Raw genomic sequence first — 27,280 nt, forward strand, 5'->3', positions numbered from 1 at the left:
CAACAGCACAATCTGTGAAAAAAATGTTCAATCAGTAACGTTGCACTGTTATATAATTTATACTGATACTTAAAATAAAAACTGTTTAACCAAACGTGTTTGGTCTTTCCGTTCATCTTTTAAGAACCGTTCAACTCTGTCAAATAAGTTTGATCTCAAAGGTGAAAAAAGTGCATGAACTTCAGAGTCTTTGCAGATTGTTTCTCTCGGCTAAACCATTCGAATTATTTAGGTTGAATCTAAACTGAGCCATTGATATTCCTTATTTATAGGATCATAAAATTACAAAGAAATAAGTACAAAATCGGAGACACAAAGAAGCATGATTACTGTATGTGAGCTTATCTGTACAGGTGCATCTTCATCCCGATTAGAGAATTTGAATTAACTTGAGTTTGAAATATTTTTAAGGTTAAAACATTTAAGGTTCTTCATCAGAAACATTTAAAACTTGCTCCGTGGTATATTCCAATATGAAACATCTACAGTCCACAGCAGTCGTTCAGGGTCTTCTTCGGGTTGGATTGACTCAGTTTGACCTGTGAACCCGACTCGCGTCTCAGGTTGACATTTTTCTTGACTTCTCTGTGAAAATAAAGAACAAAGACGCTAAGAGACGTCAAGGTTTGTGAAGTTAAAAGACTCAACTCTAACTCCCTGTCTCCGGCCTCCTACCTCGCGAGATGAAGCACCGCCTCGACGACATTGGTTCCCTCTTTGGCGCTGGTTTCGCAGAACAAGGCGCCGTATTGCTGCGAGCAAAGCATCAACATACCTGAGTGAAGTTGGTTTATTTATACACCTGGGAGGGCAGGGCTTCTATGTAAACACTCTTTTCTTTTTGTTGCGTTAGACAAAACAAAAGTTTCTCACCTTGGCCAACTTCTCTCCATGTAAGCTGCTCACACAGCTCCCCTCAGGGAGCTGCTCTCGGAGGTCCACCTTGTTTCCAATAACACACATGGGGATTTTCTCCTCCGTCAAATCCTGTATTTAAAAAACAACAGAACTCCATGACATATATTCATGCTTGTCTGTGTCATTCATTCATCCGTGTGTCAGTCAGCACTTCCAGCCTCACCTGAATCTCATCCACCCACGCTCGGATGTTAAGGAAGCTGCTTTCTGAAGTCACATCATAGAGCAGCAGGACGCCGTGAGCTTTACGGAAATAAGATCTGGCGATACTGCGGAACCTAGCGTGAGAAGAAATACAAACTTATTTTTAAGTCAAGTTATTTGTTGACTGGTTTTGTTTCTCGCTGCTACTCCCTATAGAGGAATGCTATGAGAGTCGGTGCAGTACCTCTCCTGTCCAGCTGTGTCCCAGATCTGCAGACTCGTCTTCTCTCCGTCCACCAACATCCGCTTTATCTGGAAATCAACTCCTAGGAGGCAAATAGCAGAGTTCAACGTCTGAAATCAAGAATGTGTCAGAGCTTTATTGAGTGTGTTTTCTGTGCACCCACCTAGCGTCGTCTGCATGTCTCCTCTGAACTCGTTGAGCGTCAGCCTCAGCATGAAGCTGGACTTTCCTGCTCCGGCATCTCCGGCTAAAACCAGACGATACATAGGAGTGGGCTCCTCAGTTTCCTCTATGCTGGCTTCTAACGGCTGAGGGAAAGAACAGAAGTGACAAAAAGTACACCGATTTATCGGGAAGGTCTTAAAATTCATGTTTATTATTGTTTTAAAAGCAATATGTATTAAATTAGCTGAATTTAATGTTATACTTAATCTAACAAATACAGTTCTTGATTTTCTACATCAAAATCTGTGGCTTCTTCGGGAGCTAGGTCACATGATAACAACTGCAGATCCACTGATGAAGACCATGAGATGCATTTGTAAGCCCTTTACAAAGCTGGTGCATGGACAATGAGGTAGAACTGAAATTGTTATTCATGCACTTTACGTAAAACCAGTAGGACTAACTGTAAATGTGTGTGTTTTAAAGCATTAAACAGTAGTTAGAAGCTGCTTCACACTAGAATGGAGTCTGGAACACATGTTTCTACTTGTAATAGATTGAAATACTGCAGTAAAAACAAATTTAAATCGGAACTTTTTCATCTGTTTTCATCCAGCGGTCACACACACTCATGACATTCTTTCTATAAGGAAAGTGACACCTACAATCTTTTCATTTGTTTTGCTTTCACTTTGTGTCCAGTTCATCCCAAACCAGTTTAGATTCTGGAGACTGAGCTGCTCCTCCATCACATGAAGAATATCTCACTGTAGGATGAACCCCTGACCAACCACTCTTGTCTTTTTCCTCATCATTCTGGTTACAATGTACAGAACTGCTTTCTGCAGCACAGTATTGTTTTGGTAACATTAATGTTTTCTTGCAGTTTTCTACCTATCTTTTTACCAGTTGACATTATTTACTGGACTTACGCTGCTTACATTTCAAATTAGGACAAAGGGATTATGTTAAAACGATCGACTATTGAGTACAAATAACTAAATCAATACTAAACGGGAAAGATCTTAGACATTAAAAAGGTTTAATCATTTTACCTTCGTGGAAAACGCGGACAAGCGTCTTCGTAGTGACGACGCGATGGAGCTCGCCCTGCTGGGAGTCACCGACATTGCAGCTTCAGATTTGACTTCTGAGATCTGTGACACATGAAGACAACACTGATTATAAGCTCACCAGCATATTGGCATTATGTGACCTGCTGATGTGCGTTCTGACCTCCACGTCAGACGGAACACATGAGTAACTGTGATGCACCGTTTCCACCGAGGCCCGGCTCTCGTCGCTGTCATAGTCACTGCTCTCAGCCGTGTCCATCGGCAGTGAGACTCCGCTGTCCAGGTACTTATCAGCCCAGGAGGCCACATGAGAGTAAATCGTTTTACTGGGATCTGGCTGCGAACTGCAGCAACACACACACACACACACACTGGCTTCAGCTGGGACAATTAAATTCACTGAGATCAATCTGCAGATTCAGAGAGGTGTGTAAAAACGAAAAGAAAAAAAACTTGATATACCTGCTGTGCTTGAGTGTGCTCTGTCGGAGCGGCTTCATCTTTCGGGCTGGGATTTCGTTTTGGGGAGACAGCTGTAGAGCAGATTTAAAATGAGAGGAAACTTTCACACTCCAACTACTGAAAACAATTTACTGTCGGCTTCTATCTGGTGTGGAGCTACGTCTGCACCCGACACACTCACCCTCCTTTTAGCTGCAACCATTTCACTGGCCAACGAGGATCGCAGCCCATCGTTGCTGTCGTACAGGTTTTTGTTCATTTCTCTAATGTGTTTGAGGCAATACAAGAAAGAGTCAGTTACATGGACAAACATTTGCTTTCAATAGGCAAGTTTGTGTTAAACCAGTTGTTCAAGAGCTGAACTGTTAACAACCTAGAGGTGATTGTAGAGACTGGACAGCGCAGAGGAACATTTACACTTAAAGCAATTCAGAAGTCAAATTAATACCTTCCATGTTTTAATACACAAGTATTCATTATAACCTTAATACTTTTTTACTGGTCATAGGTTATATCATTGGTTTCCAAAATCAAAAAAATAAATAGGCTCTGCAATGTGGAATATTTATTTTCACCTACCAATTTATACTTATATACATTATATAAACATTTAATACAGTATTTTTAAGACGCTATGCTGTAGTTGTACAGAGACACAGTATAAAGCTATTTTTAAAAATTACTATTTGTAGTTATTTTATTTGTTTATATTTCATACTTATAAACTTCAGATGTGTTTATTTTTATATTTTAATAATTACAACTGTAATAATTGATTATACTTATTATAAATATATGAATTTATAAACACTAACCTGTTTACAAATACATTATCATCAATTATAAACAATTTATCCCAGGTGTTTATGACTAAATAAAATAAAACAAAAATAAATGTTGGTTGTAACTGGGACATTCTTTCTGAAGAGACATGTTGCTGATGAAGTTTTCTAAATTTTTGAATGTTATTGTATTTTCTTCTCTGTCTGACCTGATACCACTAGAGGGCGTCTTAAACATGTGTTTCTGTAATTTTGATGAACCAAACTGTCAAAGCAGGAGTGTAGTAATTATTGACAACTACTAATTAGTTTAGGAAAAAGTTGACAATTTAATAAATGCTTTAATATTTACAATTATACAGCAGTTATGTGGAATAGAGACCAATATGCAATTTTTTTTTCACAAAATCCGAGTATATGGTTATTACCTGGCATGCAAAGGCCTCCATTGTCAATATGTGGTACATTTGTTAAAGTTGTGTTTCCCTATGTCTACATTTGGGTGACACCTCTTTATAAGGTTGCCCACTTCACCTCTCCCACTTTTATTGCTGCACTCCTTAGGAGAGATATGTGACATTTTGGTCTTTCAAATTTCCTCTCTGTTATTATGTTTGCAAGTTTACGCTCTAGTTTTAAGCTATCGTGTAATATACTGCTGACTAAATTGGGTTGTTTATTTTGTCTAGAGGCTCCAAAAATGTTCACAATTGACCAGAGGATTTTGTTCTTTAACTTGTTTTGTCTGAATAAACAGAGATCGCCTCCACAGACATTCAAGATCCTGCACTTTCCATCACATAAACCACGATGCAGACATTGTGAGACTGCACCTGTTACACTCGCAAAGTTCTCAAAGTCAGACTTACTGGAGGGTCTGAATCTGACTGGAGTACGACTGGTATTCCATGACCATCATCTTCAAATCCTCTTTTTCTCTATGAATAAATACACGTAGATTAGAGAAGACGCTGCGTCACATTTTGTGTTCACTTGATTTTAACACGGTGCCTCACCTATCGTATTGAGCTTTCTGATCTGCGTACATGTTCTTCAGCTTGTCCAGCTCCGAGTGCAGCACAGATATGTTGGTCTGGGCTTGGAGAAGAGACGTCCGCAGCTGCTCGTTTACCTGTGCGCAGATTTAAAGATTTACTGGAGCAGTCATATAAAACATGCATCTGATTCATTCAGCGGAACAATCACTCCCAACTTGACTGACCTGTGAGAGCTTACTGATTTCTTTGTTCAGCTTCACCACCTCGTCCTTTGCCTGGATGAAGTCAGAGTCCTCCTGGCGCTGGACAAAAGACATTTTAGGTGCTGATGACCGGAGTCACAGATCCAGCAGCGTTAAGACCAGAATTTCCAGATCGGCAGTTCCATACAGGCACGTTGATTAAACCCCCACTCACACTACAGAGATGTTTGCTGATAGCAGTGTTTGAGAGTTCATAAAGAAATCTTAATAAGTACAGGCTTTTTTCTTTTTTTTTAAGAAACACAAACAATTGAGAATCCCTTTAATTCAGCTATAAAGAATTGTAAATCTGTAAATGATTTTAATTGAAATAAATAAAGACATTTGGCAGTGGTCTCTGATTCTCCGTTTCTAAATGACCTCAGAAATGCCTGTGACATTCCTGCAATGTATTCTACCGCAAATACTATCAGCAATAATCAAACAATAAATCATAATTCAGTGCATAGACTGAATTGATTGATTCGTCTAACATCAGTTTTAACAATCTAAGTGCATGGTCTACAGTGCACTGGGGGAATTTTATTTAGCATGTGTCCAAATCTACTAGCGCTCGATCAACAGTAGAAAAAAGTCATTCTACTTAGTCCAATTATTAATCATGAGTGTGTTCTGGGCCTTTGTGTATTTCCCAGGTGGTCAGAGCCATCTGCGTGTGTAACTTCTTTGTAATTTACTCAAACGCTGCCTGTGGCAGCTGCACCATCAGCTCACTCGACACTACAGAAACAGCAACAGGTGTAAAACCTGAACAGCTCCACTAGTGCACCAACATCAATCATTGTAGAACTGTCTAATCAGCCACATTCAGAGGTGACCACCCGAGACACATTGGTCCTCACACTGAACATCACTTTCAGCTATGTGTTGTACAGTGAATAAAAATACGTCTCTGACAGTAAACATAAAACACAACCCCCAAAACCATGTCCGAGACAAGGTTTCATGTTCATCTTTCTCTCATTTGTTCTCTTTCTTCTGCATCATCTTTGTTACCTTTATATTTCAGCTTTAGTTGCTTTTTTATCTATTTCTCTTTCAAGAACACATATTCCAGCTTTATACAATCTGTGTGTAAATACAAAGATGTGCGGTGTAACTTACCTTTAACAGACCGTCCACAGTTGCGTGCAGGTCTGCGACCTCATTCTTATACTTCCTCTGCATGGTAGCCATGACTCCTTCCATTTTCTTGCGCTCCTGCCGACATGAAACCGAAGAAGGTAAGAGGCCAGCTCAGGGCCGTGAAGAGCGGCTTTCATCTGACTGTACAGAGGCTCTTTGTGAGGAGACGTGTAACCTGCTGTGGAGCTGCTGCTCCGCAGGTAACTCACAGGAGCCAAGAGGAATGTGGGGCAATGCTTATTTTAGTTTCTCAATGCACTGTTTACTGATGCTGCAGCGTATAACACAGCCAATTCATATAGGTTGTTTGTTAGATTTAATTGGAATGTTTTTAATAAAAGAAAAGTCCATAATACATCCTGCAGGTCTCACCTCGTTTCTCACCCGCTCCTCCGTTCTGACAAGCTGTAGCTGGATGTCGTCCTCCACTTCCTCCAGCTGACTGCTGTTCATCTCCTCAGCTCTGTTTGAAGAGGAAAGGTAGATGTTCAAGTTTGTGCCGACAGCCTCGCAACTCCTGAATCAAAGCAGATTCTCCGGCAACGTCCCGGGGATTAATACAGCAGGTAAAAGAAAAGAAGAATCCATTCACCTGCTAGTCCAGTGACAGTTGTGCCTGACTGATTTGACTTCGGACGTGCTGCAGCTGTGACTCTCTGCTCTCGTCAGACAGTACACGAGACAAAGAGGCGAGGGGGGGGGGTTTAAAAGGCAGATTCCAGAGAAGCACCAAACTTTTATAAGGTGATCCCTTTTATGTTTTTTTTTAATGTTTTCAAAGTTATTTTGATGTCAGCTGACTTGGAAACTTAGGTAGAATAAATATCTAGTCTCCAAAGGGATTACAGAACAGGCCGGGCAGCACATTCTTTTGTTTTCCTACTTCCTTGAACGAGGAATGTCCTCTTTCTCGTCCTGTGTAGTCACTGAAGCACAGACGGAGCTTAGACAGTGAACAAACACTTCTTAGAGACACAATGTCTTCCCATGTGAAGGACTGAAATTCAACATATAATTAAAAGGAGGTATGTCTCACTTATTTAAAAGGAAAGATCAAATCCTTTTCTCAATACAGCTTGTGACATTTACTGTCCAGATTGTTGAGCTATAAAAAGCTACTGCAGAAAAAAGTCATGACAATAAAATAAATAAAAAATTAAAAAATAAATGATAATACAATATTCAGTTAAGTTCAGTGATTTCATGACAATATGATGAAAACTATTTTATTTTAAATTTCGACTGTGTTTAAAAGAGGCGGAAACCAAAACAGAGCAAAAAGAAGGTGAAAAGTTGTTTTTACTGGAACGATCATCATCAATTCGAATAATTTTTGCAAAGCTGAAACCTCACTTTTCAATGGAAATTCACTTTTAAATGATATTACTTTTTTCTCATCATCATTCAAATCATCTGTCTGAAATACCATTACTTACATCACCTCTCATGCTCACACACACATAGTATTATAGCCACATAAGACACATGTCCTTCTTTATTGAAACTTATTGTTCATTTATTTCAGTTCAGATGTTGTGAAATAGAAAAACACTTGAGGGGAATAAGTCTTTCTTCTTCTTACCGCTTCAAACTGGTCTCCAGCAGTTCACACTCCTGTTTGTTGTCCAGACTTTGGGTGATCAGAGCGTGGACGGTTTTTTCGTACTCCTGAAGCAGGGCCGTGTTTGCACAGGAATGAATGGCCTGGTAAAGATCAGCCAGCTGCTCCCTGAGACTACACGAGAAGAGCAAATAGTTACTTCCAGTGATAGAGGTCAGTGCAATTATCTCAGAATCAAACTCCACCCAAAATCTGAGTTTCTGTTCAAATCAAATACTAACTCCCCTACTATCAATCTGTGCACTCAGTCAGTATTGAAATACTTTTCTCCATAGCCGATAATGAGCAATGTCAATGTAGCTTTGGCCTTTTAAAAGGTCAAAGGTCACACGTTGTAGAAAATGAGAATTCCATTTTTTTTTTTCAATTTTGAAGTTATAACATTCAACCCACAGAGATATAAACGCCTTAAACAACTGCTCACTTCTTAAAACAAGAGGACAGGACACAAATTAATTTGTGATGTCACAACTATAAAGCCACAACCCTTAGTTATGCCCCAAACTCAGCCTCCCTGGACCCACTGCCTAAATGTCTGTTCGATGTCAGGGAGCAAAATATATCACTACTCAGTTTCTTTCACGAAACACCAGAGCATTTCACTCTAACTCTGGTAAATTGGGTAAACAGTGTTGCAGCCAAGGTGTCCTCTTTTTCAGACATAATACAACAACAGAAAAAAACACAACATGCCTCCATGCTGCTTGTGTGGCATCATCCAAGTGTCCGCAAGCCCGGACATTCATATTCAACTCCAAACGGCCTAATTTACCCAAAGTGTTAAGCCTAAAAGTTCACTACCGGATGTAACGATGCTAGTGGACATAGCGATGCAAACAAGCTAGCCCTTAGGCGAGCGGGTGTACAGTTTTCCAGTGTGTCAGTGAGAACTTGAAAGCACAGAGGAGGGTGGTATCAGAGGACATTTAGGCTAAAAACATGGTGTCAATGATGCCGTTTTGAGTCGAATATGAATGTCGGGGCTTCCGGACACTTGGATGACACCACAGTGTTGTGTTGTGTTTATTTTTCGAACTTGTTTTTTTTTTTACGTCTGAAGAAGGAGTCCTTTTTACTTTAATTGTATTGGATTTGGCTGCAACACTATTTACCCCCGAGACTCCAGAAGTGTTTTGTGGACTCAAACACTTCACCCACCCCCCCATCGGCATAGTGCTGAGTAAATAATGAGTGAATTTTCAGTTTAGTGAACTATCCCTTTAAGTCCTTAAGGCAAACAGATCAGTTTTGTTCATCACTTTGACACTAACTCCTCAACTCTCTCATCATTTCTGCAACATTCAACATGGTTACTATTGAGAATATGCAAAAATTGGTTTTCACGACAATAAGAAATATAACAAATAGAGAGTGGTAGAGGCAATTGGTGTCCCTGAACTCGGTAGCATGGAAATGCACTGTGGACCTTTAACTTTTCTGGTGAGTTACTGTAGACTCAAGGAAGTGCAGCGTCGACTGTGAAGCGTTTTGGGTGAACGGTTGTCAAGGGATCTATAAATAAGAAACATTGAATGACTGTCAGTGACGACTTAGGGCTGGAGCGCTACATCCACAGTGCGTCATAAAGATGGCTGCACCTAGACAGGCAAACAAACAGCAGCTGAGAAACTTGTAAAAAGATCAACAGCCATCAGCCAAGATCCACAAACTAGACATGGCAGCAGCTGTATACCAATGTGACACCTAAAGGAAAAGAAACAGCACAATGCCTGCGTCATTCATCTCTGTCTCCTTTAACAGTGAGAAAATAGCTTTAACATGTAAGACACACTGATGGATACATATACCAGTGGTTTGTTGAACTGCATATTATCCAAGTTTCAACCAAATCATTAACCCACATTCCAACACTTTATTTGCCAAAATGAAGCTACTAGCTGTATACAACAACAGTGCAGCAATAAATGCTCTCTTCATCAGGAGGATTATAATGTTACATTTTTACTAGGTCGTTTTAACGTGATTTATTTTTTTATGGTTAGGTTAGTTTTTGATTTGTGGCCCTACTAGGTTACACAGAGAGGCGCTCCTAATATTGTATCAGTCTTAATTCATACTGGATGGGAAATAAAGGATGGGACCGAAATTACAGCCTCCAAAATGACCATTCAAATAAATCAACTCTTTTAAAACACATTCTACAGAAAATGTACATAATAATCTTTATGTAGAGAAGGATTTATTGAAGTTACCTTGTACTACGCTCCATATGTTAATGTTGTGTGTACCTTAGAAAATTGCTTTTGAATGTTTGATTTAGTATCTGATATATACAGTTTATTGTCAGGAGGAATACATGCATGTTTGAATATCATATATTGTATCATATTGTATCATATCGTATCATAACATGTCAGATTGTATCATATTGTATTTTATCATGTTATTGTATTATATTGTATCTTATCTTATTGTATCGATTTGTATAGATTAATGTTGTATTGTAACATTTTGAATCATATTCTATTGTTAAATGCCATATTGTATCATTTGTATTTTTTGTATCATTTAATAAAGTGTTGTATAATTTTGTATCATTATATTGTATTGTATCGTATCGTATCATATTGTATTACATTGCATTCCGATGCATCGTATTGTATAGTGTAAATAAGATGATGGTAATTAGATGAGTGAATTGCAGCTCCTGAGATGAGTCAGGATTTCAACAGGAACTTGAGATCAGTGTGCTGCCTGAACCCGGACCGGACAGCCGGATGTGATCGCACCTTGCAGACAGGAGGTTCTCCGAGTCCATCCGACCCACGAACTCTTCCCACGAACCTCCCAGGCCGAGGCTCGACCCGGTGCCGCCGCCGGCCCCGTCAAGCGCCGCGGACACCTCCTGAAACCTGGAGGAGAACTTGCTGTAGTCGATGTATCCGTCCTCGTCCGCGTCGAACCGGTCGAACAGAGCCTTGATCTCGGCTTCGGGCACGTTGAGCTCCCGGCAAACCACCGCGAAGTCCCCGAGCTCGATCTTCCCGGTCTTGTTCGCATCACAGGCGGAAAACAGCCTCCGGAGACTGGGTCTGTCCATGTCCACCGGTTCAGATGTATGTCATGGTGCTGATAAACGCATGGAGATGCAGGAGGAGAACCAGCTCAGGTGCTCCCCTCTGTTTGTCTTGTAGGTGTGAGCTTTATCAGACACGCCCCTTTGTTCCTCTGGGCTTGGACAGTGAGTCTGACTCCACCCTGGGAGATTAAAACTGTAAAATAATAACAGAGAAAAGGTGTATTAAAACCCTTCAAATCTCTGTGGACCAGCAGAGTTTATATTCACAAATCATTGATATTGATAAATTAACACAACAGGACCACAGCACCTTGCCCCGACCCCAGGTAAATCACTAACCAACCTACCACCCCCCCTTCTTCAAACTGAAATCCAACACAACAGTCACTTTTTTTAGTCATTTCACCTCCTGTTGTTTTGACTGTAAATGCTGTTTTCTTACAACCTCTGCAGCTTTTTAACTGCTAATATACTTGTGGGTGAACGTGGTTTACCATGAAGCATTTTCACACTGCATCTATTTCAGCACTAGTTTGGCTTTAGATACTCATATCCTGTCTATCCTTTAGCCATTTGACTGATACTATGTTGTGTACTTACATGCCACATGAGTTTTCATAAGTTGTGTACGTATATGTTGAGTGCATCACTTTCTATGTTGACTTTGGGACTGTGTGTTACTTATACATTCAGTGTGTTACTCATATGTGGATTGTTTATGTTTTACTTTTATGTTTACACTGGGGATTAGAGAGAAACAACACTAAACTTTGACTAAACAAGCAAAAGGTATGTTAATGAGAAACGTTTTCGTACATAAAATCATGAGCTGCTCATATAAAAAAAATTATCATTTGATCTTTATTTGAAAAATTAAAATAAAGTGCTTTTTATATACAGTACAAAAAGAAAACAAAAGGAAAAACAGTAGTGATGTATCGTACAAAATAAAATACAATTCACAATACATTTATTTACATTGGCAGCTGAATTTACAAAACTGTTTTACATAAAAACGTCTTTTTTCACGTGTGTCTTTTTTTTTATATACAATACATGTCGACCAGAGTTTCCGCGACAGAAGGCCTGACTGTAGTGGTTCAGTAAGAGAGAGCGAGACGAGGATACTTTCACTGTGGCTTGTGTTCGGTACCTGCACATATTTCACATTGCAACTTTACCATATAGTTCTGATGACAGCTGCTTCACCCAAAGCTGCCGTTGGTTTGTGTTTTTCAATAACAGTCAGAGCATCAATCTTTCATACTGCACGATTGCTTATAGACAAACGCAACATAATACTATCTATGATTCAGTATTTCAAATCAGCCAGTGGTTATTTATGTGCTACAATTTAAGAATGAATTTTAGTCCCTGACTAAGGTCGAAGCCACCATTTAAACAAAATAAATAAACACCTCATACTGTACAATACTGTACAATGTGGACAGTATCAAATTACACATGTTCATGTTTCTGAGCATGGCCCGTCCTCTCACACCTACAGCTCTACTACCTGCTTAGATTATTACACCAAGAGGCACGTCTCTTGTTTATGGTTTCAGAAGGCATTATCTGTTTTCCCCAAAGGCAGATTTGTTATCAAACCCATAATAACCTGCATTGTACTAAGGCTTTTTCAACATCATGTGCAAATCCTATGCATTCTGAGTCGAGCTGGATGCTGTGTTTTTAGTGAAATTTAAGTTGTTGTTACAATCCAAGAGCCAAACTCAAGTAAGACTTTAAAATTGTTTGACGAAAATGCTGTCAGAACCAACCCATAATTTTGGTGGGTTACATGGTTTGGGAAATCTTGGTTTATGAATATGGAGATGGAATATTAAAATACACAATCCTTATGTTTGTTACTCGATGTGAATGAAGGTTATTGCTTTTATGGTTGCCTTTAAAACCATTGAAGCAAGCAAGCAGAGGCAGAGGGTTTTTCCCTCCATTCATCAACACTCAGGTAAGTTAATATGTATATCAAAGTTGAGGCTATACAGATGTGTGTTTTCTAACTCAGATTAAGTATATGTGTAGTATTTAAATATTCAATAATATCTTGGAGAATAGTGACAGATATTCAAGACACCGACTGTGATGAATAAATATCTCTCTGTAAATGAAACATTTGGCTTCATAAAGTCATAATAAATATTTATAATCATCAACAGTCACAGATTTACTTTCCTGTACCGGAGCCTTGTCTTGTATCTTATTTTCGTGTGATGACAGGCTTTCTAAGTTTCATTATCTTCTTCCTGAAATGCACCAAAAAAGGCTAAAAGCTCTTGCTTACTTACAGTCAGTGTAATGAGTGTGAGTGCGTGTCGGGGGGTGTGTTCGCAGTGCCACAGATCCAACAGTCGTTAACAGTGCCAACACCTTTTGTGCTTACTCAGTCTGGAGGTGAGTTTTTTTTCTGTGTTTACCCCACTTCACATTATTTGCTTTGCATAGACGGCCTAACATGATAATACCTGGAATGAGCGTTTCGTTTTCCCTTTATCACATTTGGTAAAGGGAAACCCTGTTGGCAGTCAGTTTTCCACCGAGGGATATTTGTATCCACTAGTCATACCATTACTTTTAAAAGTCCATTTGTGTCATTTAGGATATTTTATGGTGTGTGATGATGAGGGTTTCTACATTTCCACTGAGGGGATTCTTTCACTTTAAAACTATTGGTCTCATTCTTGAATTTTCATGACAACTCTTCTTTTTTCTTGTTGTTATATTTCAGCCAAAACAATGAATACACGTGTCTGAAACGTAGACTGTTACATAAAGATGGACGACATGACTTCTTCTCAAAAGTGAAGCCACATCCTCTCGATCTCCCCCTGGTGGCTGGTTGCAGTATAGGTCGTAAACCATCGTCCTCTTTGTTCAAGTGCTAATTTTTCCAGTAGGTTTGGTTCAATGTTATTTGACGCTATGAAATGGGGTAATTATGAATAATGATTTATAATTGGTTGAGCATGTGTTTGGGACTCTGCTACTGCTCAGACTCTAGCTCCAAATAATCAAGATGGCCTCTTTCATATCTGGGATTTTTTGGCTTCATTTCTGAATGGTGGGAGGAAGTGGAGATGTCTCGTTCATCTTTATATACAATCTATGGATCAGACCACAGCCTGTATATACAGATGGGTGTCATGACAGCCCCCTGGTGGCTGGCTACAGTATAGGTTGATAAATGGGCCTAATCCATGTTAATTAAAAAAGCCACCGAAAAGTCAAAATACAGATGAAAAATGTTTTTCTTCTCAAAGATGGTTGATGTCATTTTAGGTAGTTCTCATCACACTGATGTTTGCTCAAGTGCTCGATGTTTTCCGGTAAGTTTGGTCTTAATTACTTCAAGTGCATGTATCGGCAGGGACCTCGATAACGTGGCTCCACACCACGATCACTGCTGGACAGACTCCTCACAACGGAAGGAAGTCCAGACACGTCGTCCAACTTTATGCACAGTCTATGATGAACACACACGGGCTAATGGAGACTTTTTCACAGGACACCTATGTTTCTTTCTTGCCAGTCGCTGACTTGTTTGACTGTGTATACTGGTGTTCAACATGCTACCGTACAGAACATAGTGCATAGCCTCAGCAGGGGGTCGGCTCTAACCAGATGACAGAATGAAAATCAGAAAACACTATCAGCTGTTAGCGGGAGCACGTCGGAACATCACTCCGCCCTTCGAAGCATCACCTCTAGTTTTCATGGACGGACTGGAAGGGCAATGCTAAGAAGTTCAGTCTCTGAATCGTGGTTGTGACGCTCCAGCTCCGCTCGGTACATTCTCGTCGAGCCGTATGTGAAAGCATCAAAAGTCTGAAGGCAAACTGGAACTTCTTCAGTGCGCTTATGAATGCGCTTGAAAATACATGTGAGACGAAAATACAATAAAATGTACATGGGCCACAGGGACAGAACAAAAAGAAAAAAAGACAAAGTGCAAAATCTGTGTAATGAAATGTGTTTTCTACATGAAGAGTCTGTTTCCCCTCTTGTAGGGTTTTGTCTTTCTCAGCAAGTGCACTCTCTCCTTTCAGTTTAAAATGAGTCTCTCCACATGAACACGAAGCTGAAGCCTCACACTATAGAGTCTTTAATCTCAGAGCCAAGTCGGACTCGGGGTCGCGGGCACGCCGGAGAAATCTCTACGTGGCTCTCTTTCAAGTTCAGGAGCCTCTTCTCCGACTCGGAGTAGTTCTTGCTGTTGTCGGGCGGTGAGCACTCGTGCGGCGGAGTGCTGCAAATGTAGTTGTCATTAAGGGTCTGGTAGCCCTTGTGGTCTGACACCGACGCCGTGACCGTGTTGCCGTTGAGCGGCAAGTTCTCGGCCGGTTTCACCACTATCCTGGGCTTCTTCTGCTGCATGTTGGGGCACTCTCCCTCCTTGAGCATGGACTTCATGTGGTTGCGGTTCCTGTAGACCACAAACAATAAGAAGACGACCAGGGAAAGCACCAGGAGGGCACACACCACGATCAGCTCGTTCCAGTAGGTCTTGGTGTTCATCTGCGGCAAGCGGGCCTTCCCCGGCAGGATGATGAACTCCTCCTGGGAGATCTGCGGCGTGTGCAGTCGGCCGTGCAGGGTGGTGCTCTCCTGCTTGGCCTCGCCCCTCACACAGTAGTTTGCCAGCAGCTGCCTGAAGCTTTCCTCCACGGACCAGCACTCGTAGGTTTCCTGCCTGTCAGCTTGAGCTACCACCACCAGCCCTCCGTCTGGGCTGGGGTAATGGAAGTGACCTGCACTCTCGCTGAACTCCCACCTCCGCTCAGCCAGATTCGAGCGCGGCTTGCAAGGCAGTACTTTGAATGTGTTGGCTGGGATAATGATCACCTGGCACGAAGGCGTTCCTGTGGAGAGGCAGAGGAGAGACACAGATCTATGAGATACTGGATGAAATAAGATGCGCTGCCTGTTCTGCTGCTGAATTCATGATAATGATAGTTTGACATGATGAAATTGAAGTACATTGAAATGGAAACACCCTGGGCACAATGCTGCACTCTATCTAATATCTGACAGAGAAGAGGAGTCCACTTACGCGTAGGTAGAGGTTTTACAGAACGTGGGCTTGCCACCGCCTTGTTGCAAATAGCTGACGTGTCGGCCTCATCCACATCCTGCTGCCAGACACTGAAACACACACATTTAATCAGAACGTGCAGGCAAATGCAGCCTCTTATCACATAGCATACAAATGTCTCCCTTAAAGCTCCCTGTGCAGATTATTGTACATACCTTCGTGCTGACGCCTGCCTGACATCCAGACACAGCCTCCCGTTCCAGGCACAGTAAGGATCCCTGGAGAGGATGCACTCTCCGCAGCTCTGGTAATTAGTGCAGTTGGCGACTGGGACCTCCACCAGCTCAGAGAAGGAGGAAACGTAAAGCCGACCCTGTGGAAGAGAGACGGGGACAGGAAGTACAGTTACTGGGTAACTATTCTCATTCAGCATCTTCCTTGTCTGACCACGACCTAAATACAATGCGCTGAGCTTTTTTTATAGGCCATTCTAAAATTAATTTCTCTGCCCCGAAGGGCACATCTAAACAAAGACACAACAGCATTCACAAAAGTGTCACAATCCCAGCTGTTAAATCCCCAAAGTGTTTGTAAATCCCCTGAGAGAGGGACGCATGTAATGAGCTCACTGAACACGAGCTCTGCTTGAAGCTGCAACACTTCATGGCTCATGGAATCTCTAAACTGCCCGTGGATGCGTTAACAGAGCTCGTTATTAGCTCACGGTGTGGGAAGGCTGCGTAAATCAAGCCGGGCCTGTTTTCTCTCTAAGCGCTCTACCTTGTCAGTATCCAGCTCAATGTGCTGCACCGGCTGGGAACCACGGAAGAGCACCATCTCCTCAATGATGTGCATCTTGTTGTTGACGTTAATGGCTTTGTGGAGCCTTCCATCATCTAGAAAAGACAAGGAACGCCTTGAAATGAGACTGAAGGTTTTTGCGAACGCTACGGGAAACACAGGATGAGTCGGCGTGGAGTCTTGTACCTGTGCCAATGAAGAGCACGTCATATGCCTTGTGCGCCACCAGGACTCGATGGACAGCGATCTGCGTGTAGCGGACGTTGCGTTTGAGCAGCAGAGGCTGGCTGCGGATCACGCTGTCCATCAGGAAGTGGTCTTTGACGAAATTCAACACCTTGTCCGGCATGTGCAGCGAGGAGGAGATGCCCTGCTCTCTGGCTGCGTTGGTGATACACTGCAGAGGGAAAACACAACACGTCATATTTTCACATTTTACTGGATATTGACACCAAAGGCAGCTGTATTTTGGCTTCACCTCTTTTTAAAAAAAAGTGTGATAACCCTGACAGGATATTAAAGCAACAAAAGTTTGATGAATATCAGGAGGGACGAGAGGAGGGGATCGATGCCAGACTGACTGCTCAACCTTTGATAATCAAAATTGAGGATGTGACTGATGAGCAGGAAGGTTCCTATTTAACCCCTCTACGTGAATCCTGACATGTGTGTGCCTACAGGTTCTCCAGCAGAGGGCAGCAAGCAGACACTCACCGCTCCAGGTCGAGGGTCTGGGACAGGGTGGTTGTATGTGTACCACTGCTGGGTCTCTCTGTTGACCTCTCGGTATCGCCCGTTAAACGCTTTTTCCACCTGGTCCATGGTGAAGGAGCAGACTGCAGAGCTTCCTGAGGCTCCTTTGTACCTGAGGAGACAGACGAGAGGCTGACTCACTGAGCAGTTCACATGTGACCTTGAAGGAAGCTGTTTGTAACCCTGTAGATGGATATTACATATTAGAAGCCTCAGACTATATTTATACTGACATCTGATTTATCTGATACAAAAACAGCGATTGTGTTTGACTGGTCCAGGACTGCAGATTGAAAATTAAATATAAACAAAATCTCATACAAAGTGTCATCTCATCTCTCAAACTAAAGTTAAATTGTCACAATTAATTAATTAAATGAAATCAATAAATGATCACAAATTATATATTAAATAAATTGCCTAAATGATCACAATTTATTTCTCAAAGAAATTATTGTAATGATAATTTATACATTAATATTATATAAATAAACCATTGAAATTTGTTTATTGATTTAACTGATTAGTTCCAATAAATGTTATCTTCGTACATGATGGTCTAAATGTAAAAAAAATGACAAATATGTAATTGTGGTGATGGTGGAAAACTGAATCTTTCTTAAAATGTATAAAATGTTTGCTATTGTACAGTTTAAACTCTTGTTTTTTATTTTAGTTACCACGGCCCTGCCTACACTTTGTCTTCTTTTCAAACATTTATGTGACATACCTCAGACAGTTTGTGTTCCTTCTCAAGTCTATACATCTGAAGCTATGGCTACATTTGTTAAAGAACACTGGCCCTCACCACTGAGACGTGAAGACTCCATAAAACACAGTGTTCTTCCAGTCATCTGGGCTGGGCGTCAACACAAACATGTCCTGGATTATGTTGAAGGGGAATCCATCATCGGGCAGAGAACAGAGGAGCTGAGCCTTGAGGAAAGTCGTCCACTTCTTCTGCAGAACTCTCTCCCCTCCAGTGTCACCCTGCAACACAAACAATATACTGTTGGTTCGAAGCCTTTCAACATGTCGCCAGCAGAGAGAGCAAGAACACTTGGATGTGTGAATGGAGCTTCGTTGGTTATTCCCTGATCACAGTGACTGTGGGTGACCGGACCTCTGCTGTTGGAGAAAACTGAAATCAGACAGACAACATCCTCAGTGTGTTTTGAATCTCTTCTTAAAAGGTTTTCTATTCATCACAAAGCTTTTCAAATGAATAAAACACATGTTGTGTTTGTATTTTGTGTGTAACTGTGTTTCTTCATCCTGCTCTTATGCGAATACTTTTAAATTGTGTCGTATTATTTTATCTTCTGTCTTAGATCTTTGAAGTTATTGTAGTATTTTGTTGTTTTTCATGTTTTGTTTTCTTGTTATTATTTGGTGATGTGACAGGGTTATATTCAGTGCATCATGTGTTACATTGCCATGAGATACATTGCATACCACAACATGCAGTACATATAGTATGTTGTATTATATTAGGGAAAGAATTCTGTCATTTATATTGCCTTCTTCATGAGGCTGAAACTGCTTGAATTGATTAAATAAAAAACTCTTCTGATCATCATCATCAATCCACACTGAGGCAGCAGATGTCATGAGAACATTATACAGCATCACAACTGACTTAGAAAAAAAGTGACTCAGGACATTGATGAATGATTTTAAAAGTTAAAAAAGAAGACAAACTACTCCCTGATGATTCTCTCTCCCTGACACTACTGCTGCGATTCAACGCCTCTGTCATGAGCCGTCAAAGTGATGCGAGCGGACGCAGGACTTCCTTGACATGTAGACTAATTTGCCCAGAAACCATCTTCAAACATCAGCGTGGACATGATTTACAAAACGTCATGTTTGAGTGTGAAACAATCTTCAGGGACTAAATGGAGACGATCTGATGGTTTGAATTCTTAATTTTCTCATAGAAAAATATCTAACAAGAGGAAAGTTGGGTGTTGGAAGAAATCAGCAGTTTTAAAGATATGCAGAGCAGACGACCAAAGAGAAAAACTAGATGATACATAAAAGTCTGGCTTTACATTAATCAGAGGAGATGACACATGAGCAATACTGAGGTTCTGAAGCTAAAACCTATTGTGGTAATAAACTACATACAGTTTATTCCCATTCTCCTCGCTGAACCTTGTTTTATAGTTTGAAGCCACTTTATGTTTAAACCGACATCTAAATATTTGAAGCCGATGCGTCCCATTCAATAATCCCTTATCGTTCAAAAGGCTGTTAGAAAAAAATACCATGAAAATGGCTGCCAGTAATGGCTTCTTTTCTGGGAAGTCGAACAGTCCTGTAAATGAGCACATGCTTTATTTAATTTTTTTTCAAGCTTAACGTTGTTTATCCTTCCATAGCGAAGCTTAATGAATTGGAACCTGTGTACTAAACACTGGAATAAACAAAGAGCGGACTGTAGCCAACGTAATAAGTCCAACAGATGATTATGAGACACATGGAGAGGAATTCAATTGACATCATCTATCATCAAAGAATTGATCTCGTTTTAAAGCTTTTTTCTGTTTTACATTTTCTGTTGGATTTTGTTTTGTTTGGGAAGCCAGCTCTAAAAAAATGACACATTGTTACTCAATGCCATATGGGCAATTAGAGGAAAACTGCTTATATTCAGGACATATTTGAACCATATGAGACAAAACCCCCTGAACAAAATGCCACATGAGTCGGTTTTTATTTAACTCCATTAATTGGAATGATTTTTCCCTTTCTTTAAGATTTTGAGATTTTGAAACATTTTCGTTGATTTCCCAGAGAATGATTTATGGATCATGATGAAATGCATCCGCCATGTTTAGGGTACTGATATTTATGAATGTATGTAATTTAAGAGCCAAATAAGGTTCCAGCGAATTTAAATGTGTTAATAAGAGGTGGTGTCTTGCCTTTATGGCTGCTGGAAGACTGTCAGGACACACACCACGAGACAGTTTACATTAAAATAGGAACAACACTTTCTGTAGGTGCCTAAAAAGTTGTGATCAGCGTTTATGAACATGGTGAGATGGCGTCGCACGACCACTCTGAAATGGCGCTCTAAATCTCTGAGGTGAATGTCAAACTTCCTCCTCGTGCCGGGACAAATTGTTCCACAGAGACGAGTGCCGGCCTGATACAGACTCAGACTGTGTGAGGTCTGCAGTCTGGTTATAAGGCCTCAGGTATTTCAGCAGGTGATAATCTTGTTCCTGCGCAGGGATCTTGTGCGAATCCTGAGCCACTCTGTGTGAGTTGGATGCCGAAGTCGTGTCTGAACGTAAATATTTGGTGAAACACGATAAGAATAAAGGGAGGAGAGGATCTGGAGAGCAAGATTCAAACAGAGGTAAACATGCACGATGAATGTTTCTCTGTAGCCAAAGATCCTGCGTCACTGGGCAGTGACGCTCCTACTGTACATATTTATACATTTTATATATATTTCAAATCTGTGAGAAGCTTTCAGAAGAAGCAGAAACAACTGAATGAAGCGTGCACTGAACACAAACACACAAAACACGCACAACCCCCCCACTTCTGATTTTATAGATTCCTATAGAGATTGGAGGGTAAAAAGGCCGCTTTAGACGGACCATCTGCTTTCAAGCATCACTCACCTTACACACGCGAGCAATGCGTGACACAATGGTGTTGTCAAAGAAATCAAACTCTTTTCCTGCTTCACTGAAGAAGAAGTAAATCTTGTCATCGTCGCCCACCGGGTTGCCCTCGGGGAGACTCTCCTGTATGAAGGCAGAGCCAACAAAGGCCGGGTCTGAAAGAGCAGCAGCACGAACAATATGGTCAACTATCCAGTATGTGCACCCATAGCATCCAGGGATACGTCCCTGTTCCCTCTGACATCATCACAATGAGCGGAATATCCATCAGCAGCAGGAACTACACATCTCTAATCTACCTGCTTATTCCATCTACGTCTGTCTGTATGAAGAAAACATTTCTCGTGAACCGTTCATCTAATCGGCTTGACACAAATGTTTATTGTAAATTGCCCGAGGAAGGCAGTGTGAGAGCTTTTATTTTGAAAACTTGTGCGCTTGGGTCTGAAAATATATAAAATCTTCAGGGGGATAAACCAGGTAGGATGAACATAAAGTTTTCTTACTTCACTTTGCACCATTGACTGTTTATAAAAAGCTCTGCACACAAACAATAAAAAGTGACTGTATATTGTAGAATTGGAAAACTCACTAATGACAAGGTATAAGTAGCTCTGGCTTGTTAAGCACTGCACTAGTCAAGCATTGTTTGAGAATATCACGTATCTCATAAGGAATTAGATATTCTTGTATATAAAGCTTTTACTATATGAAGTTATCATGGAAATCATTGTAATCCAGCAACAGTGTCCTACCTTGAAGCCAGTTGAGGGAGTTTTCTGTTTTTAGTGCTGTTCCTTGGCTCAGACTCTTGTAAATGATGGGTTCATTTCCTTGGAAACTACTGACTGTCCCAGCATACAGCTCCCCATCTGCAACACAGTGAGGAAGACCGGTGTAATCACAGTGTTTACCATGAGGGAACGAGCTCCTGCGTCACACACAGTAATGAAATCCAGAGGTCGTGCTCCAATTTGTCTTGATATCAACCACCTGCATCTGGTAACTTCCCCAAATCCCCACAGTGGATTTTACTAATCACAACATTTAAACATAGCTTGATTTTACCCACCCGCCATGATGGCCGTGGACTTGTATTCAGGGTTGAACGGGCAGCGGCTTCGTCCGTCCTCTGCAGCGATCTCACCGCTGTCAGTCTTGACGAGGGAGAAGTCGGCGGCATTCTGGAGAAGACACATCACTTTAGTAGAAGTGTATAGAACTGTAACCTGCTCTGATGGGGACTGATCTGTCCCTCAGTAAAACAATATGGTGAGTCAGTCTTTGGCTGGAGTTGACACACCGGTCGTCCCTGTTATGAACTTATTTAAAAGGCTTTTAAATGATTTAGAGGAAAGAATTTGTAAATTGGATTGATTCCGATTTGATCTGATTACAAGCGGCAAATATTTTGATCCATTTCCCTCCGGCACAGGATGTAATAAAATAATGCACATTTTATTGTAGCTGGACAGGGGCTGAGCCAGACTGCTAAGTGAGCTGAGAGGCAGGAAGCAGCATGAGTCAGATGTTAGAGGCTCTATCTCCAGGATCTAATAAATAAAAAGTCTTCCAACAGAGGAAATTAACTTTTGAATAATACAAGTTCGGAGATCCTCAGAGAGCAAGTGATGCACATGATCAAGCTGCGCACAGCAACACATCTGACAGTTTCAGATAAAGACTTACTATGTAAGCACAGATGGGGCTGAAGGCGTAGGTCCCACACACGTACAGATGAGTGCTGTTCATACGGAGTAAAATCTTGATGTAGTTGAAACAATCCGTCTGAGTTAGAAACAGAAAAAAGTTTCATTAAACAAAGCTTAAATATACATATACACAACATGTGAGGATTAAGGCTGCAGATAAATAGGGTTGATTGTTTTAGGATTTTATCAACTTTCCCCAAACAATATGCTGATTTATTTTCAAAAAGAGTGTTTAAGTGTCAGGTTTTTATTGTTTAAATGTTTATTTTTCTTTCATTTGTGTTGATAGTAGTGTTGCTGTTTAGTTTGTTTTTTTAAATATTTGTTATTAGGCTATATATGTTGGTGTTCATTTGTTGACTCTCATACGTAATTCAAAATGAGTGCAATTGGTGTTCCGCCTCCCCTTACACTGTGTATTATTATTTGTAATTTTTCAATGTTTATATTTTTTTCTATGCCAAATAAACAATTTACAGAAATTTATTATAAAATGAAGTCAAAAATGCAAAGACAAAACTAAAAGGTCTACAAACCTCCCCCCAGTGAAGTACAAAAACATCAAATTCTTAATCTAGTGCACGTGGCACTGCAAATTGTATCATACTGAAAATCAAATTTTTGCATTTTTGTACCATCAATTTGAACTGATTTTCAATATTCAAATTGTATTCTGCTTCTTCTGATAATCTGCTCCCTCGCAGTGACGTGAGGATAATGTCACAATGCTCTTGGTCTGTGTGTTTACATATAAATGTGCTGGTGGAGCAGGTTGACGGAAAGAAAGAGTGTAATAGAGGAAAAGTTTGTTTGGACGGAGGGAAAAACCCATTGTTGCAGAGTGGAAAGTTACAACCCGACAGGAAATTTCCAGAGTTCAGACATGGATTAGTTTTTTTTCCAAAGTGCCATTTAACAATGGTCAACTTAACTAACAAAACAAACCTGCAGTCATGTAAATAGTGAAATCAGCCACTTGTGATTTAAAAGCACTTCACTCACTTGCAGGTCTTTGCCTTTAAAACCGCATTCTTCTCTCTTCTTCTCCGGAGTTGTCCATGTCAGCTGCGGGACAGAAACACGTCAGACTCACACTGCAGGTTCAATACAGTGAAGTGTGTATAATATTCACACTGCAATTTTTGTATCATATCAAATTTATAACCATATATCCATATTGCACCTCTGGGACCTTATTATAACTCCATTCATATTAATGGAGTGTATCATACTGTATATAGTGGTGCAGTTTACAGGCGCCTGCACACCGGCTCTTACGTTTCTTTGTAGCTTGACTGCGCTGATATCAGAGAGGTTGAGAGAGAAGAGGATCTCCCGAGCGCCGACGTACAGCGTGTTGTCTTCTTTACTGAGGAGGAGGGAGGTGTAGTTGGAGACCCCGCCGACTGAGAAGCCTCTGGTCGTCCTCTCCTTCGCATCTGAACACAAGAGAGCCACGATTAATTTATTATGTATTATGTGAAAAACCATTAAAAGCTGCAGAGAACAGAAAATGCATACGGGCACTTGAATTCCCTAATTAACATTTGTGTGTGGTCACAACGTTTGATGTGCATCACAGATAAAAGTCCAAAGGAATGATAATCACGTAATGAGCACCTTCAGCCAAAGCCCTCAAAGTTTCTCATCCTTAAACTAAAAAAATGCTTTTTGAAAAAGCATTCATTTTCTTCACTGTCATCATTTAGTTTTACTTTACTTTTAAAGAAATGCTCCTTACTTCATTAGACAGTTGATATTGTTACATTATTATTGGACAGGGCAGTGAACCCACCACAAAAGATGTCCAACACAACCAAGGACCATGCAGGGCCTCACACAGTTTTCAATATAACTGGAAATACATGTGTGTGTGTGTGTGTGTGTGTGTGTGTGTGTGTGTGTGTGTGTGTGTGTGTGTGTGTGTGTGTGTGTGTGTGTGTGTGTGTGTGTGTGTGTGTGTGTGTGTGTGTGTTCTCATCAGAGAACAAGGAAGGGCGGAGGAGAGAAAGGAGCAGAAAAACAGAAAGAGAAAGTCCCTCATATTTCTCATTAAGTATAATAAGTGAAGTGAGTGATTTAAGCCAATAACACCTCCTGACTGAAGCCAAGGGTTAAATCATCAACTCTCCTAATCACTGCTGTTGTATCTCAGATTTGCAGCAGCTTCAACAACTCTCCTTGATTGCATTCCAGCATAAACAGAAGCAGAGAGCTGATGGAAACTGAATGTGACTGAAGCTCTGAAACACGACTTTTGCCCCCGAAATGTGAAGAAAGAGGAAAATATAACTCTAAAGAACTCAATTTATTACAGTGAGGAAGGTCTAATATTGTTTTTATCAATGCCATGATTTCCTGTCAATACAGGGATGTTCTCTCTGACTTAAATAGAAACTGCTCCTCTAAGGGACTGTGTGGGAATTACTGGGACAGGGGGAGGGGCGAACATTATGCTTCACTTTTCAAGGAAACCAAGGCCCTTCTCAGGGTCTAGTTAATTATTACTGGTTAATTAAATTTAATGGGACCCTCTTCTTGGGGGTCGCCTCCTAATATCTCAAATTGAATCAGTCCAACTAATGCCATCATTCATTTAACATAGTGTTTCCCACCATAATATCTCAATGGAATACAATTTCACATAGACACCCATGAAGCTTGGAAAATACTTTTATTAGCAAAATGCCACCTTTATGGCAAACATAACAAAATCATGATTATTTGAATCATTTCATTTTCTAACTATAATGGAACTTAGTCGAGCTCATACCTCCGCCTGTACCATACAGTCCCCTTATGAGCTGCATCAAATTTCATAAACTCATAGTTCACTAAATATACCTGATTTGGTCGAAGATCCATGAATTATTCCCTGAGAAATTAGTGTCAAATGTGAATTACACTCTCTCTTGCAGTGTTAAAGAAAGATCCGTCTCCTGATCTGGAGCATTACAAAAACCGAATGGGTCCTTCAACCTAAATGTAATATAATATTGAGTCAGCTGAGTTTTTAGGTTTATTTTCACTTTGTCATCACATCGGTGACAGATTCACACGGGATTAAAACCGACTGCCGCTGGTGGTAATAATCACATTTATGACACTTCCCTGCATAAAACTAGTCTGGTCCGGGTAGAATAAGGTGTCATTATGTTCTCCTGATAATAAGCATACTATGTGGTTTGTACCCTGCAGTCAATGTGACCTGCCATAACCTCACCTCGGTGGGAAGGTACAGGAGGTTGAGCGACTTCCTCCCCCTTGGGAAAATAACACGTTAATAGCCATCCATTGCCACGGCAACAGACGGTCGTACTGTAGTTAAATGTGTCTGTAAAACCACAAGAGGCTCTGCTCTGCGTACTGTGCGGGAACCCACCGGGGCTGTTCTATCTCCGTTTCACTCATTATGGGATAAATGGAGTCCTGATGCGCTGGTGGCGTTTAACAACATTTTCCCCCTCTCCACAGAACCTTGAGTGAATCTAACTGTGATTTACAGAGAGGCAAAGACAAAGGCCAAAGTCCAAAACGAAAGCTTTAAGGGAGGATATCTACACAATTAGTCTCTGGAGTCAGATCACCACTGTCATACTTAGCGACCACAGATTTCGGAGAGAAACAATGAGGCCCCTAATTGAGCATCATTAAAGAGATGCAGGCGAGTTTATGAGCGCACAACAATGCTTACCCTTTATAACTGCAGGAAAAACATTCATCATATTACCAGTGTAGACATGTTGGTTCACCACTGTTTATTTCTCTGAGGGGCAGGTCAATGTTAAAGGGTATAATTTAACAGCATCTATCTATTAACAATATCTACGCCTCAAGGTCAGAGCTGGAAGTTTAAAGCCGCTGTAGTCAATAGTGTATACAAACAGTGACAGTGTATGAACTGTATTAGCCACTTTCTTTGTTTCATTTGCAATATGTAACTTTAGCTGAAGTGATCCAGAGCCAAATGTTTCCCCTCGAGAGTTGGTGGAGACCAAAGCAGAGGAACACCAGCCCGGTTCAAACGACCACAAAACCCAGAATAGAATAACTTCCGGAGGTCAAACAGTGTCCAGACAGTTACCTCAAAAGCACAATCAGAAACTAACCAGTGGATCCTACTTGAACTCGCCCTGCCCTCTACTCAGCATCCACCACAGTATCTTTAAGAATCCCCTCTATTGTTGTTTGAATGCCTGAGGCTGAGTCCTGACAAGGCCACTTCATGATAATGCAGCGCCAGAAAAGTTGTGGTAAATGGGTGGAATAGGGGAAACCGACAGGACGGTTCAGAGGAAGAGCTAAAGACAGGAAGAGCATTCTGTTCTTTGTTGTATACACAGTGTCAGTGTCAAGTGGCCGTCACGTCACTACTGAAGGAGGGAAATGTGTTGTTGGCCTCATTCATCTTGGTGTTTCTTGTAAGAGGAACTTTCAGGACAAAAGAAAACAATTGAGGTGCATCAGTCTGTTGGAGAC

General features: G+C 40.9%; 2 protein-coding genes across 2 annotated transcripts in view; both read right to left on the reverse strand.

Annotated features, from left to right (window-relative positions):
- Positions 1 to 482: 482 nt before the first annotated feature.
- Positions 483 to 10,859, reverse strand: rasef2 (RAS and EF-hand domain containing 2). The gene is made up of 17 exons (XM_061077086.1): positions 10,549 to 10,859; positions 7,760 to 7,912; positions 6,550 to 6,640; positions 6,157 to 6,252; positions 5,014 to 5,091; positions 4,808 to 4,923; positions 4,661 to 4,729; positions 3,191 to 3,272; positions 3,010 to 3,080; positions 2,708 to 2,891; positions 2,527 to 2,628; positions 1,470 to 1,614; positions 1,307 to 1,388; positions 1,082 to 1,196; positions 874 to 987; positions 676 to 752; positions 483 to 585 (listed from the first exon to the last, which is right to left on the reverse strand). Exons 1-17 carry the CDS (start codon positions 10,857 to 10,859, stop codon positions 483 to 485), a joined length of 1,989 nt encoding a protein of 662 aa, XP_060933069.1.
- Positions 10,860 to 11,729: 870 nt separating this feature from the next.
- sema4ba (sema domain, immunoglobulin domain (Ig), transmembrane domain (TM) and short cytoplasmic domain, (semaphorin) 4Ba) overlaps positions 11,730 to 27,280 on the reverse strand; it is a 42,167-nt gene continuing 26,616 nt past the window's right edge. The window contains exons 3-15 of the mRNA XM_061077078.1: positions 24,080 to 24,240; positions 23,804 to 23,866; positions 22,779 to 22,877; positions 22,162 to 22,273; positions 21,845 to 21,961; positions 21,087 to 21,244; positions 18,254 to 18,435; positions 17,407 to 17,557; positions 16,879 to 17,089; positions 16,672 to 16,787; positions 16,107 to 16,264; positions 15,910 to 16,001; positions 11,730 to 15,718 (exon numbers count right to left, since the gene is read on the reverse strand). Of these exons, the coding sequence (XP_060933061.1) occupies positions 14,946 to 15,718; positions 15,910 to 16,001; positions 16,107 to 16,264; positions 16,672 to 16,787; positions 16,879 to 17,089; positions 17,407 to 17,557; positions 18,254 to 18,435; positions 21,087 to 21,244; positions 21,845 to 21,961; positions 22,162 to 22,273; positions 22,779 to 22,877; positions 23,804 to 23,866; positions 24,080 to 24,240 (2,393 nt within the window). The 3' untranslated portion in view covers positions 11,730 to 14,945. The remainder of the gene's footprint in view (positions 15,719 to 15,909; positions 16,002 to 16,106; positions 16,265 to 16,671; positions 16,788 to 16,878; positions 17,090 to 17,406; positions 17,558 to 18,253; positions 18,436 to 21,086; positions 21,245 to 21,844; positions 21,962 to 22,161; positions 22,274 to 22,778; positions 22,878 to 23,803; positions 23,867 to 24,079; positions 24,241 to 27,280) is intronic.

This window comes from Limanda limanda, chromosome 8 (assembly GCF_963576545.1).
Source record: "Limanda limanda chromosome 8, fLimLim1.1, whole genome shotgun sequence".
NCBI lineage: Eukaryota > Metazoa > Chordata > Actinopteri > Pleuronectiformes > Pleuronectidae > Limanda > Limanda limanda.